The following is a 16,347-nucleotide window of genomic DNA, read 5'->3' on the forward strand; positions in this document are numbered from 1 at the left end:
CCCTGTGATGAGGTTGCAGCAGTGAGAAGAAAACCCCAAACGTGTCAAAGTTGCCAGTGGTTTTGAGGTTTAAAAAAATGCAATCGTTCCTTTTCTTGCATATTCTTCGGAACTGATCCTGAGGGGGGAAAAGGGGTTCATCGGGGAGTTCAGTTTGGTTTCATTGAACGAATCCAAACGCCTACTTTGTGCCACTGAGCCGCGCCGGGATGCGAAAGTGGAGCTCCCTGGTTAGTGTCTGGAAGAGCTCAGCCAGCTGGTGACCTAGGTGGGCAGGAGACGTGGGGGCAGGTGAGCCCAGAGGCGTGCCACGGATGGGCTCCCGGAAGGAGAGCTTCCTGGAAGAGGCGACGCCGGCCTAAAGCACGGGGCCAACAGCCAGGAAGAGCAGGGCGCTGGGACCCGCCGTTGGGGATGTGGAGAAATGTTACCCTAATGAAAACATCACACCTTTTCACAAGAAGCTAGTGGATTGTTACGTCATGTACGTCTCAATGACCAAAAAGTTTCCTAAAATGCATCTAAAGTCAAATAGAAGAAAATTGTTTCCTTAATAGATAATAATTATTATTTATTTACTGCGTATCATTAATATGCAATGGAATCTGCAGGTATGCTATGCTCTCAAAAGACCTAACAGATTTTTTTTAACTGCGATTTTAATAATTTTTGGACCGCCTTAGCAGCAGTAGTGTTTTGCTCTAGTTTTAGATTGAGACGAACTAACTCAAAAATGGTTCGCAGTGAAAGGGTTCAATGTACAGTCAAAATTAAAATACTAGGTTCCTCCCTACCCCATGTATCTTTCCTAGGAAATTGTATACATTTAATGTCATTTACAACAGACTCATCGTTCCTCTCTTGATGTCCTTAAGTTATCGTGCATTTGTTGAAGGCTTAAAAAGGAACGGTACTGGGGCGCCTGGGTGGCTTGGTTGGTTAAGCGTCCGACTTCAGCTCAGGTCATGATCTCACGGTCCGTGAGTTCGAGCCCCGCGTCGGGCTCTGTGCTGACAACTCAGAGCCTGGAGCCTGTTTCAGATTCTGTGTCTCCCTCTCTCTCTGCCCCTCCCCTGTTCATTCTCTGTCTCTCTCTGTCTCAAAAATAAATAAATGTTAAAAAATTAAAAAAAAAAAAGGAACGGTACTACTATCCAAATTTGATATATAGCTGGCATTATGTATTAGTTTGCTAGGGTTACTGTAAAAAGTACCCTGGAGTGGGTGGCTTAAACAACAAAAATTAAATTTTTTCACAGTTTTCCAGGTTGGAACTGTTTTCTCCTGAGGCCTCTTTCCTTGGCTTACTGACTTCTGTGTCCTCACAGGGCCTTTTTTTTTTCTGTGTCCACATACCCCTGGGGCGTCTCTTACTCTTCCTATAAGGACATCAGTCATATTGGATTAGGGCCCTATCTTCATGACCTCACTTAACCTTAATTATCTCTTTTTAAAAATGTATTTATTTATTCTTGAGAGCTTGTGAGCAGGGAAGGGGCAGAGAGAGGGAGAGAGAATCCCAAGCAGGCTCTGCATTGACAGTGCAAAGCCCTATGTGGGGCTCGAACTCATGAACCTGTGAGATCATGATCTGAGTCGAAATTAAGAGTCCAATGCTTGGGGCGCCGGGGTGACTCAGTCGATAGGGCTTCCGACTTCAGCTCAGGTCATGGTCTCACAGCTTGTGAGTTCAAGCCCTGCATCAGGCTCTGTGCTGACAGCTCGGAGCCTGGAGCCTGCTTTGGATTCTGTGTCTCCCTCTCTCTCTGCCCCTACCCTGCTTGTGCTCTCTCTCTCAAATAAATAAAAAAAAAAGAGTCCGACGCTCAACTCATGGAGCCACCCAGATGCCCCTCACCTTAATTGTCTCTTTAAAGTCCGATCTGTGATTATAGTCAAATTGGGGGTTATTCATTCAACGTATGAATTTGGGGGAACACAATCCAGTCTATAACACATTAGGCCCATGTATGTTAATCTATATATGGTAAGTGATACATGTAAAAGACACTGAAAAAAATGAATGAATACCTCAGAGACTTAGATTTTATAGGCGTTAAAATTTAAGGAAAATACAGTGTATACAAATTTCAGGAAAATAAAAAAAAAGATTAGGGCAGAATGCACCCTATTGACATAGGGGGCAAATACCATAACCTTTTGTGGAAATAATTTAGGTAAATCTTCCAAAAGCTTAGAAATCCAAGAAGTGTTTGCCGGTTCCTGTCACAGTTACTGAAGTGTATGTCATAATAGGTTGCCAAGGAAATTGTCATACACATGGAGTGAAGTACTTCTCAGTCATCTTCATTCTTTTGAGCATGCTTTATTTCCAAAGCAAGAAGCCATCATGGGAGACCTTTTTTCCTTATTTTGGGAGGTGGATCCTCCTCCCCTACCTTTAAGTTTTCCTATTCCAAGTCAGGATTATGAATGCCAGAAGGATGACTCTTGCGGGGCAATAGGGAGCTTCCTGCTTTGGTATTTTGTCATTATATTGGTCCTGATGTTCTTCTCGCGGGCTTCTGTCTGGGTAGGCTATCCAATTTCATTTTATATAATATGTTGACTGTAGAATAGGGGATTTTCCATAAAATAAATTCACTTTACTTCGACCCAACTACTTTTTAAAAGTTATTTTAAAAATAATGCAATCTCGTTCTAGAGCATCCAAGAATATGGAAAAGGATGAAGAAGAAAATTTAAGCTAACGTAATCCTATTCTCTAGAGATAACCGTTGTTAACATTTTGGAGTATATTCTAGTTTTTTTTCTTTTTCTCTGTCTCAGTATATTTCTCTCCATTTCTCCTTGATCTTACATTGTTGGCATTGTATTGTACATATTTTCGTATCCTGCTTTTTCAAAACTTAGTATTATATTGCAACACTTCCTCAAATCGTATTCACACAGCAGCACTCCTCATGACTGCATGACTTTGTCTTGTGGTTGCACCAGAACAAATCTGTGATTCTGAGACATTTAGGTTTGCAGTTTGTCCATACGCTATGTAATGCTGGGATGAACTTCCCTACTGGTGAATGACCTCCACATTCCTTTTGTAGCCACGTAATTCTAATCAAAGATACTAAAGTTGTCGTATTTATAGAAGATGTGTTGTAGGATTTGGGAGTTTGTAGAATGAGGCACTATACTCTCCCGCCAGATAAGATGTAGAAATAAACTAAACAGAACGAAGGTCGCCATTCTAGACCACCTACTAGCAGAAGAAAATACCATCCTCTTAGGAAGGAGATAGCCCAAACTTTCAGGACTGTGAATCTCCAACATATTATGAGTAACCGAGCTCTTATAAATTGCTGACATGGAGTCCTTGCTGGCCATTAATACACGCTGATGATTAATCAAACCTCCATCATTTGGCATTACAGTCAGAACACTGGGCTGGCAATGGGCAGCTAGACCGAGTGCTTCATCAGCTCTAGAAGGAGAGCAGGAGGTTTGGTCTATCTATGCCAGCTGGATTCCATTATGATAATCAGAGACTCTTCCCCTCACCACCTCTTCCCCCTGAGAAGTTTCATCTAAAGTCTAAATGCTTCTTCAAGTAGATACTTTGCCAAAAGGAGATTTAGAATGGTGATCGCTGATATGTGTCCTAAACTCCCTAGCTAAGTATATTGAATTTGTCTGGATGGGCCAGAAAAGATACTTTAGAAAATTAACAAAAAATTGAAATTGATTCCTGGCAATTTCCTCATGAAGACCACTTACGAGGTCTAAGCTATTCTTCTGCTCCTTTGCTTGTGTCAGCTCTTTGGAGTCCCAGAGTCCTGAGCTTCAAGGACCTGAAGAGAGCACGTTGTCCTGCTTCCTTTCTGTAGGCGAGTAAGGTATCAGTATCCCTCCTTTTTTTTTTTTTTAATTGATAAACCCCAAGGAAATCAAGTGACTTGTCCAATGTCACACAAGTGGTTAGTGACAGAGGAGATACAGACCATGGTTTCCTGCCATATAATTCGTTTGCTTCAAAGCATAGCTGAAATGTTGAATTAAATCTATTCAGTGCTGATTAAAACCTTAATTATCTTAGAGGTTTCGTCTTTCACTTCGTATCCTTATGGCAGTTACAATTGGTTGAACTGCTTCTTCTGAAGGGTCCCAGATTTGAAATCTGAGAACCATATGAGAGCTAGTCAAGGAGGATGGAATTTTCCTTTCACTTTGAACTTCATTTTCTCTGCTAACCTATGAGCCTTTATTTACAAACCTTGAAGTAATGGTAAAAGTGTGATGGAAATGTGGTGGTAATTATCCTCCACTGCGAAGCACAGGGATTTCCTCTGGATTTGCCACTCTTCAGGATGCATTTACTCTTTTGCTTTCAGAGACTATGAATACTATATTTGGTTTACACATTTGTTTAGTGTTTATTCAGACTGCTGGTGCTGGTATTTTTCCCAACAATGCCAGTCCAAGCTTCTTGTCTTGGATATGTGGAAACTGAGTTTAAGAGGTGTTAAGTGAATCGGAGAAATTGCAGAGCTGTCCCCTGGTAGCCTTAGCCTAGATCTCTCCTCTGTTCTACCCTACTCCTCAGGGCAGGCTCTGCTGCTGTTTTCACTCACGGAGTCACACGCAGATAGTTAATAAGATGCTTTTGATAACCACAGTTCGTATGATTCCACTTAGCTTGATGCAAAATCTTTCTCAGGATTTTGTGATTATATTTTAATGTGACATTAAGTCAAATATAGAGGCTTTCTGTGAAAATGATATAAACCTAATAAATGTTTTTAAACATTCCCCCTTCCTCGTCCATTACAAAAGTATGCATTATAGAAAACGTAGAAATTATAGAAAAGTGCAAGCAATGAAATAAAAATCACTCCAGATTACATGAAAATAACCAACTACTGTAACTTTTAGGCTTATAAACTGCTAATCATTTAATAATTATCTCTATACATATTCAATTTAAAATAAGCCCCCCCAATCATTTCTAAAAGAGTGGTTTCTTTTATATATATACGTATATGTATGTATATATATGTGTATATATATGTACATATATGTATGTATATATGTATTATATATTAAGTATACATTAAAATATATATTAAATTGAATATATATTATATATAAATTAATATATATTATACTTATAAATATATAATATATAAAAATTTCTATATAATATATAAATTTATAAATATATATTTATATATTATATAAAATATATAAGTTAATATATTAAAATAAATATATATTAAATATATATACATACATATATGTACATATATACACATACATATATGTACTTATATATTTAATTTAAATCAAAGTTATTTAACATATAGTGTAATAATGATTTCAGGAATAGAATTTAATGATTCATGACTTACATGTAACACCCAGTGCTCATCCCAACAAGTGCCCTCCTTAATGCCCATTGTATCTTTTGTTCAAAAGAGTGGTTTCTTAAAAGAAGTTTCCATTCTTAAGGTTTTCAGAGAATGGTCGCCGTAACCCAAAAAGGAGAGAGGCACCTTGTTAAAGATACTTGCCTGCTATTGTAGAGATCAGATATTAAGAAAGGAATGGGCCAAGGGTCCTGGATTGTAGTTATGAGTACCCAAGTACAGCACTTTCTACCCGAAGGAAGTTGGACTTTATACAAAAATTCATTTTTTTCCTAACTGGAGACAACTTCAAAAGTTATAAGGAAAACTAACACTCTTTCACTCAAACTCAACCATTGCTAACACTTGTGGACATTGCTTAGTCTTTTTTCATATTTTTAGTGAACTTGTGATCATACTGCGTATACAAATTTGCATCTTGATTTTTTTAATTTTATTTTTAATTTTTAAAAATTTCCATCCAAATTAGTTAGCATATAGTGCAACAGTGATTTCAGGAGTAGATTCCTTAGTGCCCCTTCCCCATTTAGCCCATCCCCCCTCCCACAATCCCTCCAGTAACCCTCAGTTTGTTCTCCATATTTATGATTCTCTTCTGTTTTGTCCTCCTCCGTTTTTATATTATTTTTGTTTCCCTTCCTTTATGTTCATCTGTTTTGTCTCTTGAATTCCTCACATGAGTGAAGTCATATGATTTTTGTCTTTCTCTGACTGACTCATTTCACTTAGAATAATACCCTCCAGTTCCATCCACTTGGATGCAAATGGCAAGATTTCATTCTTTTTGATTGCCGAGTAATACTCCATTGTATATATATATATACCACATCTTCTGTATCCATTCATCCGTCGATGGACATTTGGGCTCTTTCCATACTTTGGCTATTGTTGATAGTGCTGCTGTAAACATGGGGGTGCATGTGTCCCTTTGAAACAACACACCTGTATCCCTTGGATAAATGCCTAGTAGTGCAATTGCTGGGTTGTAGGGTAGTTCTATTTTTAATTTTTTGAGGAAGCTCCATACTATTTTCCAGAGTGGCTATACCAGCTTGCATTCCCATGCATCTTGATTTTTAACTTAATATTATAACATGCATTTTCTTATGTTGTGACATGCCTTTATTATAATAGTTTTTACAACTATATATGATGATTGTACCATAGTTTATGTAACCATTGCCTCCTTTTGAATTTTGAGTTTTATATTATCTTAATTACATTCTGATTATTTTTGTGCATAGTCCTCTCTCTTTGGGGGATTATTCCCTGGATTAGTAGATTCCTAGTGAGAATTATTGTGTGTCAAAAGTGTTACCAGTATTTCTAAAATTTTGATACATTCTGAAAGAGTTGCTTTATATATCTTTTGGCAAAATCACGTTCAGCATCAAAAAATGGGGCACGGATCTGAACAATGGAACAGACTTATTTATGGAATATTGGGCTAGAATATTTGAAATTGGAACTCTTCAAAGAAATCCATTTCTTTTTTGTTGCCAGATTCACAGATAATGCGTTATGGTTGCCTTTTGGAGGAAAGTTCCTAAAGGATTTAGGAGATATTAAGTTTATGAACTTTGGTAAAGATCTTCAAAGATAATAAAAGGAGACCTGATGAAATGTCCTTTACAAAGTAATTTAAGGGGTGCCGGGGTGGCTCACAGTCTGTTAAGCGTCTGACTTCGGCTCAGGTCGTGATCTCACAGTTCACGAGTTCGAGCTGTACTGACAGCTCAGAGCCTGGAGACTGCTTCACATTCTGTGCTCCCTCTCTCTCTGCCCCTTCCCCGCTCACACTGTCTGTCTGTCTGTCTTTCAAAAATAAGTAAACATTAAAAAAATTTTTTTAAGTAATTTAAAATCAATCCCAGTACCATCAAATCTGTTTTTAAATGATATTTAGGGGCACCTGGGTGGATCAGTCGGTTCAGTATCCGACTCCTGATTTCTGCTTGGGTCATGATCCCAGGTTCAGGGGAATCAACACTGAGCATAGAGCCTGTTTGAGATTCTCTCCCTCCCTCTGTCCCTGCCCCTCTCCCCCACTCAAGCTCTCTCTCTCTCTCTCTCAAAAAACAAACAAACAAACAAACAACAAAAAAAAAAACCATGTCTTTACAGTGTAAATACAGGAAAACTTTATAACCTACAGATCCTTATCAGTATTATTTTCTCTCAAGTCTTTGTTCCATTTGGTTTGGTTCAAAACACATTGGCAGATTCGGCATCAAAGACTGATCTTCAGTGGGCAGCAGATGGATCACTGTAATGGAAACTCAGTAAGAATTTATTGAATCGGGGGCGCCTGGGTGGTGCAGTCGGTTAAGCGTCCGACTTCAGCCAGGTCACGATCTCGCGGTCCGGGAGTTCGAGCCCCGCGTCAGGCTCTGGGCTGATGGCTCAGAGCCTGGAGCCTGTTTCCGATTCTGTGTCTCCCTCTCTCTCTCTGCCCCTCCCCCATTCATGCTCTGTCTCTCTCTGTCTCAAAAATAAATAAAAACGTTAAAAAAAAAAAGAATTTGTTGAATCGTACTGAATGTTTAAAATTAGACATTGTCCAAGAGACTAGGGCAGTAGTGGATTTTTTTTTTAATTTTTAATGTTTATTTATTATTATTGAGAGACAGAGAGAGACAGAGCATGAGCAGGGGAGGGGCAGAGAGAGGGGGAGAGACACAGAATCTGAAGCAGGGTCCAGGCTCTGAGCCGTCAGCACAGAGAACGATACGGGGCTCGAACTCACAAACCGTGAGATCATGACCTGCGCCGAAGTCGGACGCTTAACCGACTGAGCCTTCCAGGTGCCCCTAGGGCAGCAGTGTTTTACAAGTAAATGTAAGCGAAAACCAACCAACTAAGATTGCTATTACTAATCTGTATTTCTGAAACAGATGTCAGAGAAGAAAAAGGATGAAGACAGCGGGACCAGCACCTCGGTCAGTAAAGGTGAGCGTGGGTACATATTTGGTATTGGACTGTGATGAGAGAAATGTGTGCTGAATGTGGAAAGCAAAGTACAGAGGAGAACAGCCCAGAATGGCTATAGGGCCTTCCCAGACCTGTGGTGGCCCCTTGCGGAGGCTCCTTGCTTTAGCCCAGGACAGTTTACCTGCTTTTGCAGAGCCGCTAGAGTCTATAAATAAATTACTCGTAGGTAGAGTTCAAGCTCTCGCTTCATTCCTCAACATTCTCCCTTCACATAGCCTTTATTGTTCGGGTTGCTACAGCATTGTGAGCTTTGTATGACATCTTTTTAATTTTTTTTTTAACATTTATTTATTTTTGAGACAGAGAGAGACAGAGCATGAACGGGGGAGGGGCAGAGAGAGAGGGAGACACAGAATCGGAAACAGGCTCCAGGCTCCGAGCCATCAGCCCAGAGCCCGACGCGGGGCTCGAACTCCCGGACCGCGAGATCGTGACCTGGCTGAAGTCGGACGCTTAACCGACTGCGCCACCCAGGCGCCCCTTAACGTTTATTTTTGAGAGAGAGAGAGAGAGAGAGAGAGAGAGAGAGCATGAATGGGGGAGGGGCAGAGAGAGAGGGAGACACAGAATTGGAAGCAGGCTCCAGGCTCTGAGCCATCAGCCCAGAGCCCGACGCGGGGCTCGAACTCCCGGACCGCGAGATCGTGACCTGGCTGAAGTCGGACGCTTAACCGACTGTGCCACCCAGGCGCCCCCCCATGTCACTTTTAAATGTAACCTATGTTAGTAACCTGTTTTTCATCACTTTAGGCCCAGACAATCCACAAAACCATAAACCGAGACCTGAGTTTTAGTGCTTGTTGATTTCTATGCCATCCATCAAAACTGATTTCAAATTACCAGTGTGATGTTACAGGGGAGAGATGCAGAGTAGCACATGATTACGTGGTATTTCCAACCAGATAGGACAGAAATAGCTTTAAGAGCATACCTCAGGGGCGCCTGGGTGGCGCAGTCGGTTAAGCGTCCAACTTCAGCCAGGTCACGATCTCGCGGTCCGTGAGTTCGAGCCCCGCGTCGGGCTCTGTGCTGACCGCTCAGAGCCTGGAGCCTGTTATGGATTCTGTGTCTCCCTCTCTCTCTGCCCCTCCCCCGTTCGTGCTCTGTCTCTCTCTGTCTCAAAAATAAATAAACGTTAAAAAAAAAAAAAAAAGGGTCCTTCTCTGGAAAGGCTTAGAGACCTTTCCCTTGGTCTTATATCAGGGGCCCACAAAACTTCAAAAGCAGTGTGTCAAGCGTCCATTTGACCCTCCTGGTCTTTAGGAGATTTGGGGTAGTACAGGTCGTACAGATGCAGGGAGACGCCGACACTTGCAAGTGAGTGGAGAAAAGTGGTGGCTTGGCAAATAGCAACTGAGAGTGAGTCCACACGTGCCATAGGCTTCCTTAGGGAATATGAAGTTCCGGTGACCAATAATATGCCTAACATATTCATCTGTTTCCTTGGCTGTTAGCAAGCAAAGATGCTTCCTTTAAGCGGCAAAGCAAAGATGGTGACTGGGCCTCTTTACAAATGATGAGAAAAGTAAAACAGAGCCAACTCACCCCTGTACCTGACTCTGAAGTGGCTTTGGTCAACGCCTCTCTGGAACAAAGACGAGCCAGGCGCCATTCTCAATTCAGCCGGGTGGATCAGACCCAACGTGACAGTGATACTACCGAGTGTGACGGTGAAGAATCTAACTCAGGAGCCTCTTCATGGAAGGAGAGTGAAAGTGAACATCACCCATCACCAGCTAGTATTCAGAAGAGGAAAATAGCTCAGAGGCAAAGGAATGCGGGAAGCTACCAAACCAGGGAAAGGCCCTGCCTCCACTGCAAAGCCATGAGAACCAGTGAGTGGTTGACGCGCCATTTCCTTCAAAACACTTCAGGAACAACCCACACGAAGGCAGATATTCGAGAGGAAAATCGTGTACCTGACATTAGCACAAAGTACAGCAAAATTTGAATTTTATCAAGTCCTTACCTTACGCGAAGCCAAATGAAAGAGATGAATAAAACACAAAAAATCACCAGAGCTCTAGGTGAGGAGGCTTTTACAATAGAGTCTCTCTACTGACAACGAAAACATACTTGGAACCCAAGAGGTAAAATTTCTGATAATCCCTTGTCCAAAAACAGGCCAGTGAATTTGTTTATGGCACCGTTACAACATCAAAGATCTGCATCTCCTATGGGTTTTTATTTATTCAAAAGAGCACAAGACATATTTTATTCCTTGCGTATTTGTATTTTGTTTATGTCTGTACTACAAATAAGGAAGCTCTTTGAAAATATATTTATGTTCACAAACCATTTAAATGTATTCGTATGTTTTGACGGTCTGACTGACTGAATGAATTAGGTGACATTGGTTGGCATGGAATGGACCACATTCTCCAGGTCCGTATTTCCAGGTGACTCTATCAGAGCTGCATTGCTGCACATGTATCAGCTACAGTTGGTGAGGAGGAAGAGAGCCTGGAGAAAGACCCGAATAAGTTTTGGGTAATCTAATGTACAGCATAGGGACTCTGGTTAACAATACTGTTACAATGCCATAGTTGAAAGTTGCTAAGAGTAAATCTGAAAGGTTCCCACCACACACAACAAAATGGTAATCGTGCGAGGTGATGGAGTGCTAAATAATCTTACTGCAGTAATCTGTCACAAGATATATGTGTATCAAATCATCATGTTATACACCTTAGACTATACATGTTATAAATTATGCATGTTATACACCAATAAAGTTGGAATTATATCTCAGTAAAGTTGAGGTTAAAGAATTTAAAAAAAACTATGCCACAAAGTGCTACCAAAAAAAAAAATCTATCAACCATTGCTTGAAAAGAAAAAGACTATTGTAATAGGGGTTAAATCTGTTGCCATAGGGGAGAAAATCAAGCTCAGCTCCAAATACAGCAAGGACGAGGGGTGATTTACAGCCAAGGAGCAGAGTGGTGGGGGGGGTTAATGAATGGAAAATTACTAAGAGGAGACATCAAGGATAGAGGATTCTCGACAACCTGACCTAACAGGATTCTTGCTAAAGATAGTCAAGGATTTAGGCATCAAAGATAGAAGAAGAGGATATTGATCAGATATTAAGGGTAGGGAGCTCTCACTAAACTTACTTAGCTGGATTCTTGCTAAAAGTTGGGCCAGGCACCAAAGTTGAGATCTGGGTGTGAAGAGGGCTCAGAGGAGCCTAAGATTTGGTCAGAGAGAGTCTTTATGGAAAGTTAGCCACAATCCAGACATATGTGAGGTTGGGCTTTTGAGTTAAGTGGGAACCCCAGCAGTGGGTCATTCAGGCAGGTCTCAGTAGATGGGTGGCCATTCTGGAGACCATTCTCCAGATGGATAGCAGAACCCCAGCTGGGATATGAAAGGAGGCCCCAGATCCCAGAGAAGAAGGCTGGCAAGGACAAGATAAACAGCAGGGACTGTAGTCCCTGGGCTAGAGTTCAAAGAAGGCCTTAAATCTTGGGGAAGGACTTAGATATTATATATGATAAAGACTGCAACCTGATACTGGGGACTGAGCCCTTCATGACTCACTGGCAGAGAGATCACAAGCTATGATTTTTGGCTCAAGGGTTACTCCTGCTAATAGTAGCTTTAAAAAAAAAAATTTTTTTTTTAACCTTTATTGTTGAGAGACAGAGTGTGAGCAGGGGAGGGGCAGAGAGAGAGAGAGACACAGAATCTGAAGCAGGTTCCAGGCTCTGGCTCTTAGCACAGAGCCCGATGTGGGGCTCAAACTCACGAACTGTGGGATCATGACCTGAGCCAAAGTCGGATGCTTAACCGACTGAGCCACCCAGGCACCCCTGATGGTAGATTTCTTAATTGATGGCAACAAAGGGAACTGGGGGGCAATGTGGGAATCCCAACCACTGGAACTAGGTCACTAGAATCCAGGACATGGGTGAAATTTCTGAACTTATTTGTGGAGACTGTCTTGTTCAGATTGCCTGAGTTTTGGAACAGGTCTGAGGCCATGAGCGAAGAGCAGGACTTCGAGAGTCACCTGAAGCATCAACCTTTTCCATGAAACCTTCCCTAACTCCCTGACACCCTCTTCCACATTGTTCCCTCAGGCAGAACTCACTGTGCACTCCCTTATGCTCTAGCGTACTTTGCGGCATTCTCTATCTCAGCATCCTTAACATTTTAATGAATGGATTTCTTTGCATGTCCCTCTGACCTCTATACATATTTGTCCACCTTTAAGGGAGAGTCCGTGATTTGTCATCTTAGTATCTCTATGACCCAGCACAGTGCCAGACAACATGACAGATAAATAATGCAGCTGAATAAATACAAAAAAGGATTCATGACTGCAAAAAGGAGGAGTTGGGGAAAGCAGAGACAGGACAGGACAGGGGCCAATATCCAAGGCGTAGTGAATGATTCTGATATTTCTAACTTGATATGATCAAGATGCTTGTTGTTTACCAAAATAGCACCAAACAAAACCCCAACCCCCCCCCCCCCCAAAACAACAAACACAAAAAACAAAGGAACAAGCTGAAAATATGGTAGCAGGTTGCAGGGACAAGATTTAGACCCGCATTGTCTGGCTTCAGAGGTTGGGCTCTTTTTTTTAATTTTTTTATTTTTTTAACGTTTATTCATTTTTGAGAGACAGAGAGAGACAGGGCGTGAGCAGGGAAGGGGCAGAGAGAGGGAGACACAGAATCGGAAACGGGCTCCAGGCTCCGAGCTCTCAGCACAGAGCCCGATGCGGGGCTCGAACTCACGGACCGCGAGATCGTGACCTGAGCTGAAGTCGGATGCTTAACCGACTGAGCCACCCAGGCACCCCTAAAAGATCTTGGTTTCAAGGTAAGTCAATCACCACCTCTCACACGGCCAGAAGTGATGTCCAAGCGACATGATCTCACCAGGAAAAGGAAGATGATGACTATTTTCCGGACAACAGAGTGAGGACCCATGCCTCAGATGTTTCGCTTGTGGGTTTAGAATTTAGATCACATTATATAATACAAACATTATAATCTGAAGAGTCTTATCAAAGACTGCTACTTTTCTTGGTCTTATCCATGGGGGCTAGAACAGATTAGAGTGGGGGATAGGAGATAGTGGGGGTAGAGGAAGGAATCAGGATTGAGTTTAACCAGGGGCTGTAAAGATGAGATTAGGGTAAATTTGTGAATACATTAAACCAAAACAGAGGTCCAGTACAGCTGGGGGGACATCCCAAGCCAAGGAGAGAAATGCACAGAATCAATGGAACAAGGCAAGGATGGGGTAGGGGAGGATCCAAAGCGCGGCCAGGCATGGTTGGAAGTGGATTAATGGGAGAGGAGTAGAACCTGTGAGGTAGGAGATAATTCACGAAACCAGGGCTGCAAACACTAGTCGTGGCTGGGTGTTGCTTGCCTGTAGAGCCTGGCATGAGCTGTAAGGATGGGGTCCCTGGGTTGCTCTACAGTTCTTCAGTCCCTCCTTGCTGCAGGGGATAAAGTAAGCCACTTCTGCTTTTCATGGTTGAAGTTGTAACCTGTTTGGGTAGCTTGCTTGAGGGAAGGCATGGGGTTCTTGGGCTTGCTTCCTATCTGTGGCCCCTTCAGGCAGCTAAGCGGTCACAACTGACTCCTGGACGCTTACGTCACGCACCACACTTCTTGTCAAGCACTGCAATGCAGAGAACTATGGGGTGGAAGCAAGGGTCTAGCAGATGGATGTAGTGAAGGAAGAGTATGACACAGGAGGTATTTGGAGAGGGGCTGGAGAATGGGGAATGAGAACTATGTCTACAGGGAACACTGTCTCAAACTCTGAACCAGTATCTGCCTTCCAAGAGTGGGTGGTGTGGTTTTGGCGGGAGAAGAGAGAAGCTGGTTAAATCGAAGCCAATAATAACAACAATAATACTGATAAGATAGGCAACATTTAGAGAATGCTTGTTATGTGCCAGCACTGAAGCAAGCATTTTGTTTTATTTTCTTGTTTTGTTTTATTTTATTAAAAATGTTTTGTAGTGTTTATTTTTGAGAGGAGAAGAGAGAGACAAAGTGCGAGTGGGGGAGTGGCAGACGCGCGCGTGCGCGCGCACACACACACACACACACACACACACACACAGAATCCCTAGCAGGCTCTAGGCTCTGAGATGACAGCACAGAGCTTGACGTGGGGCTGGAACCCACGAACCGGGAGATCATGACCTGAGCCCAAGTCGGAAGCTTAACCAACTGAGTCACCCAGGCGCCCTCATTTTATTTTACTTTTAAAGTTTATTGTTTTTTTTGAGAGAGAGCCCAAGCAGGGAAGGGGCAGAGAGAGAGGGAGAGAGAAAATCCCAAGCAGGCTCAGAACTGTCAGCGCAGAGCCAAACGCGGGGCTCGAGCTCACGAACCGTGAGATTATGATCTGAGCCGAACTAAAGAGTGAGACACTCAGACGATTGAGCCACCCAGGTGCCCCCAGCATAAGCCCTTTTATAAGGATTCGCAAGCCTGCAAAATAGGTGTTCTCCCAATTTCACAGATAGTGAAACTGAGGGTCAGGGAAATTGAACGACATACCCGAGGTCACGGACGTGGTGAGCGTGGGGGAGCTGGGTCTTGGGTTTTGTCTGTCCATAAAGATTTTGTTTTCACCGTGATGGTAATACATTATCCATGTCCTTAATGGAGAGCAATTAGATAAGAACTTGGGAGACCTAAATACCAAACCGAGCCCAGATACCAGAGGAGGACTGTTCATAGAAAATGGGGCCAAGCATCAGAGATGGGAGCAGTTGGGTAAAGCCGGGGAGGGTCCCCACCGTGGAGCGGAGAGACCTCACAGCCCCAGCTCGCCTCATCTGCCATTGGTGAGCGTGGCCAGCTTATTGATAGCTCAGGCAGAAACTCAGAGTGGCCTTTTGAAGAAAAGGAGGGAACTGGAAACTCGGCCGGGAGGGCTAGTGAGGATAGGAAACGAGCTTTGCACAGCACATCCAGGAACAAGAAGAGGCAGTAGTGACTAGAGCAGTGAGGTTGATGGCCAAGGATTTGAGAGGAGAGCCAAGAAATCTGGGAGCAACCACAGCTCTTCCCCAGCACCAGCCCCTTTCGCTCAGGATGGAATGCTATCTCCCAACAGATCCTCGTGTTTTCAAAACAGCAACCCATTCATAGATTGTGAAATCAATTTTCGAGGGCTGTGACTAGCATTTATGAAAAAATAAATAGAAAATAACAGTGTACTGCGCATAATAAGGGTAAGTACTGTTTTTGTTTCAGTGTGTGCGTACTGAGTTGCCATGCAAAATGTGTTTCTTACTCTGGCAAAATGAGAAATAAAAGCCACGGCTCTGGAGTAGTGTTCTTTGTAGATTTTCTGTGTCAGGCAGCTTTCGCCCCAAGTTAGTGAAGGCGGTCGTCACTCTGCGTTCCCGATTGCTGTATGCTAGTACTTAGTAACTCTTCACCCACACTGTAGGATGGACCAACAGTCAAGATTAGTGAAAAGCTTGAATTAAACGATACTGCTTTAAAAGAGCTTCGGTTTATTATTTTCAAATAGAGTAGGTGGAAGCGAGCTAACCAACTGTTGCTTGGTAAGCCGGGGTGGGTTTTGCCTTGATGAATAAACAAGAGTAATTTGTAATTGACATTTCAAAGAAGGCTTAGAAACAGGCCAGCCTTTGTTTAAATCATAATTACCCTGTTGGTATGTAAAAGGATACTTCTAAAGCTTTTCAAAACAACTGGTTCTTTTAAGTAGATAATTATTCCCCTTCCAATCTTGTTTACGCTATTCAGAACTTCAGTGAACTCTTTTTTTTTTCTTCCATAGATAGTACAAAGGTTAACGGCAGCCAGCCCTTCCTCAAATGATCGCAAATTCCCAATTAGTACGTTCTAAACAGGGTTTCCCTGTAACAATATACCAAAGACTTGTGTGATGTGTTCTTTATTGCTTTGAATAACATCTGACAAGTTTCCAAGTACCAGGCCACCTGGATCTT

At 42.4% G+C, this 16,347-nt stretch overlaps 1 protein-coding gene across 3 annotated transcripts; it reads left to right on the forward strand.

Moving 5' to 3' along the window:
* Positions 1 to 143: 143 nt before the first annotated feature.
* SSMEM1 (serine rich single-pass membrane protein 1) lies at positions 144 to 10,661 on the forward strand. Of its 3 annotated transcripts, none has more exons than XM_047849331.1 (3): positions 144 to 230; positions 8,279 to 8,333; positions 9,830 to 10,661. In XM_047849331.1, the coding sequence occupies exons 1-3, from the start codon at positions 210 to 212 to the stop codon at positions 10,324 to 10,326; spliced, it is 573 nt and encodes a 190-aa protein (XP_047705287.1). In that variant the 5' UTR covers positions 144 to 209; the 3' UTR covers positions 10,327 to 10,661. The 3 variants fall into 3 exon arrangements, with proteins under 3 accessions (XP_047705287.1, XP_047705288.1, XP_047705286.1); XM_047849332.1 differs by lacking the exon at positions 144 to 230 and adding an exon at positions 517 to 611; XM_047849330.1 differs by lacking the exon at positions 144 to 230 and adding an exon at positions 2,297 to 2,533.
* Positions 10,662 to 16,347: the final 5,686 nt, after the last annotated feature.

Source organism: Prionailurus viverrinus, chromosome A2 (assembly GCF_022837055.1).
Source record: "Prionailurus viverrinus isolate Anna chromosome A2, UM_Priviv_1.0, whole genome shotgun sequence".
Lineage (NCBI taxonomy): Eukaryota > Metazoa > Chordata > Mammalia > Carnivora > Felidae > Prionailurus > Prionailurus viverrinus.

Coding starts and splice junctions, on each gene's coding strand:
- SSMEM1 (XM_047849330.1), top strand. CDS start 2,351: ATGGGAGACCTTTTTTCCTTATTTTGGGAGGTGGATCCTCCTCCCCTA. Junction 2,534..8,278: donor TCTCGCGGGCTTCTGTCTGG/GTAGGCTATCCA, acceptor TTTCTGAAACAG/ATGTCAGAGAAGAAAAAGGA. Junction 8,334..9,829: donor CAGCACCTCGGTCAGTAAAG/GTGAGCGTGGGT, acceptor CTTGGCTGTTAG/CAAGCAAAGATGCTTCCTTT.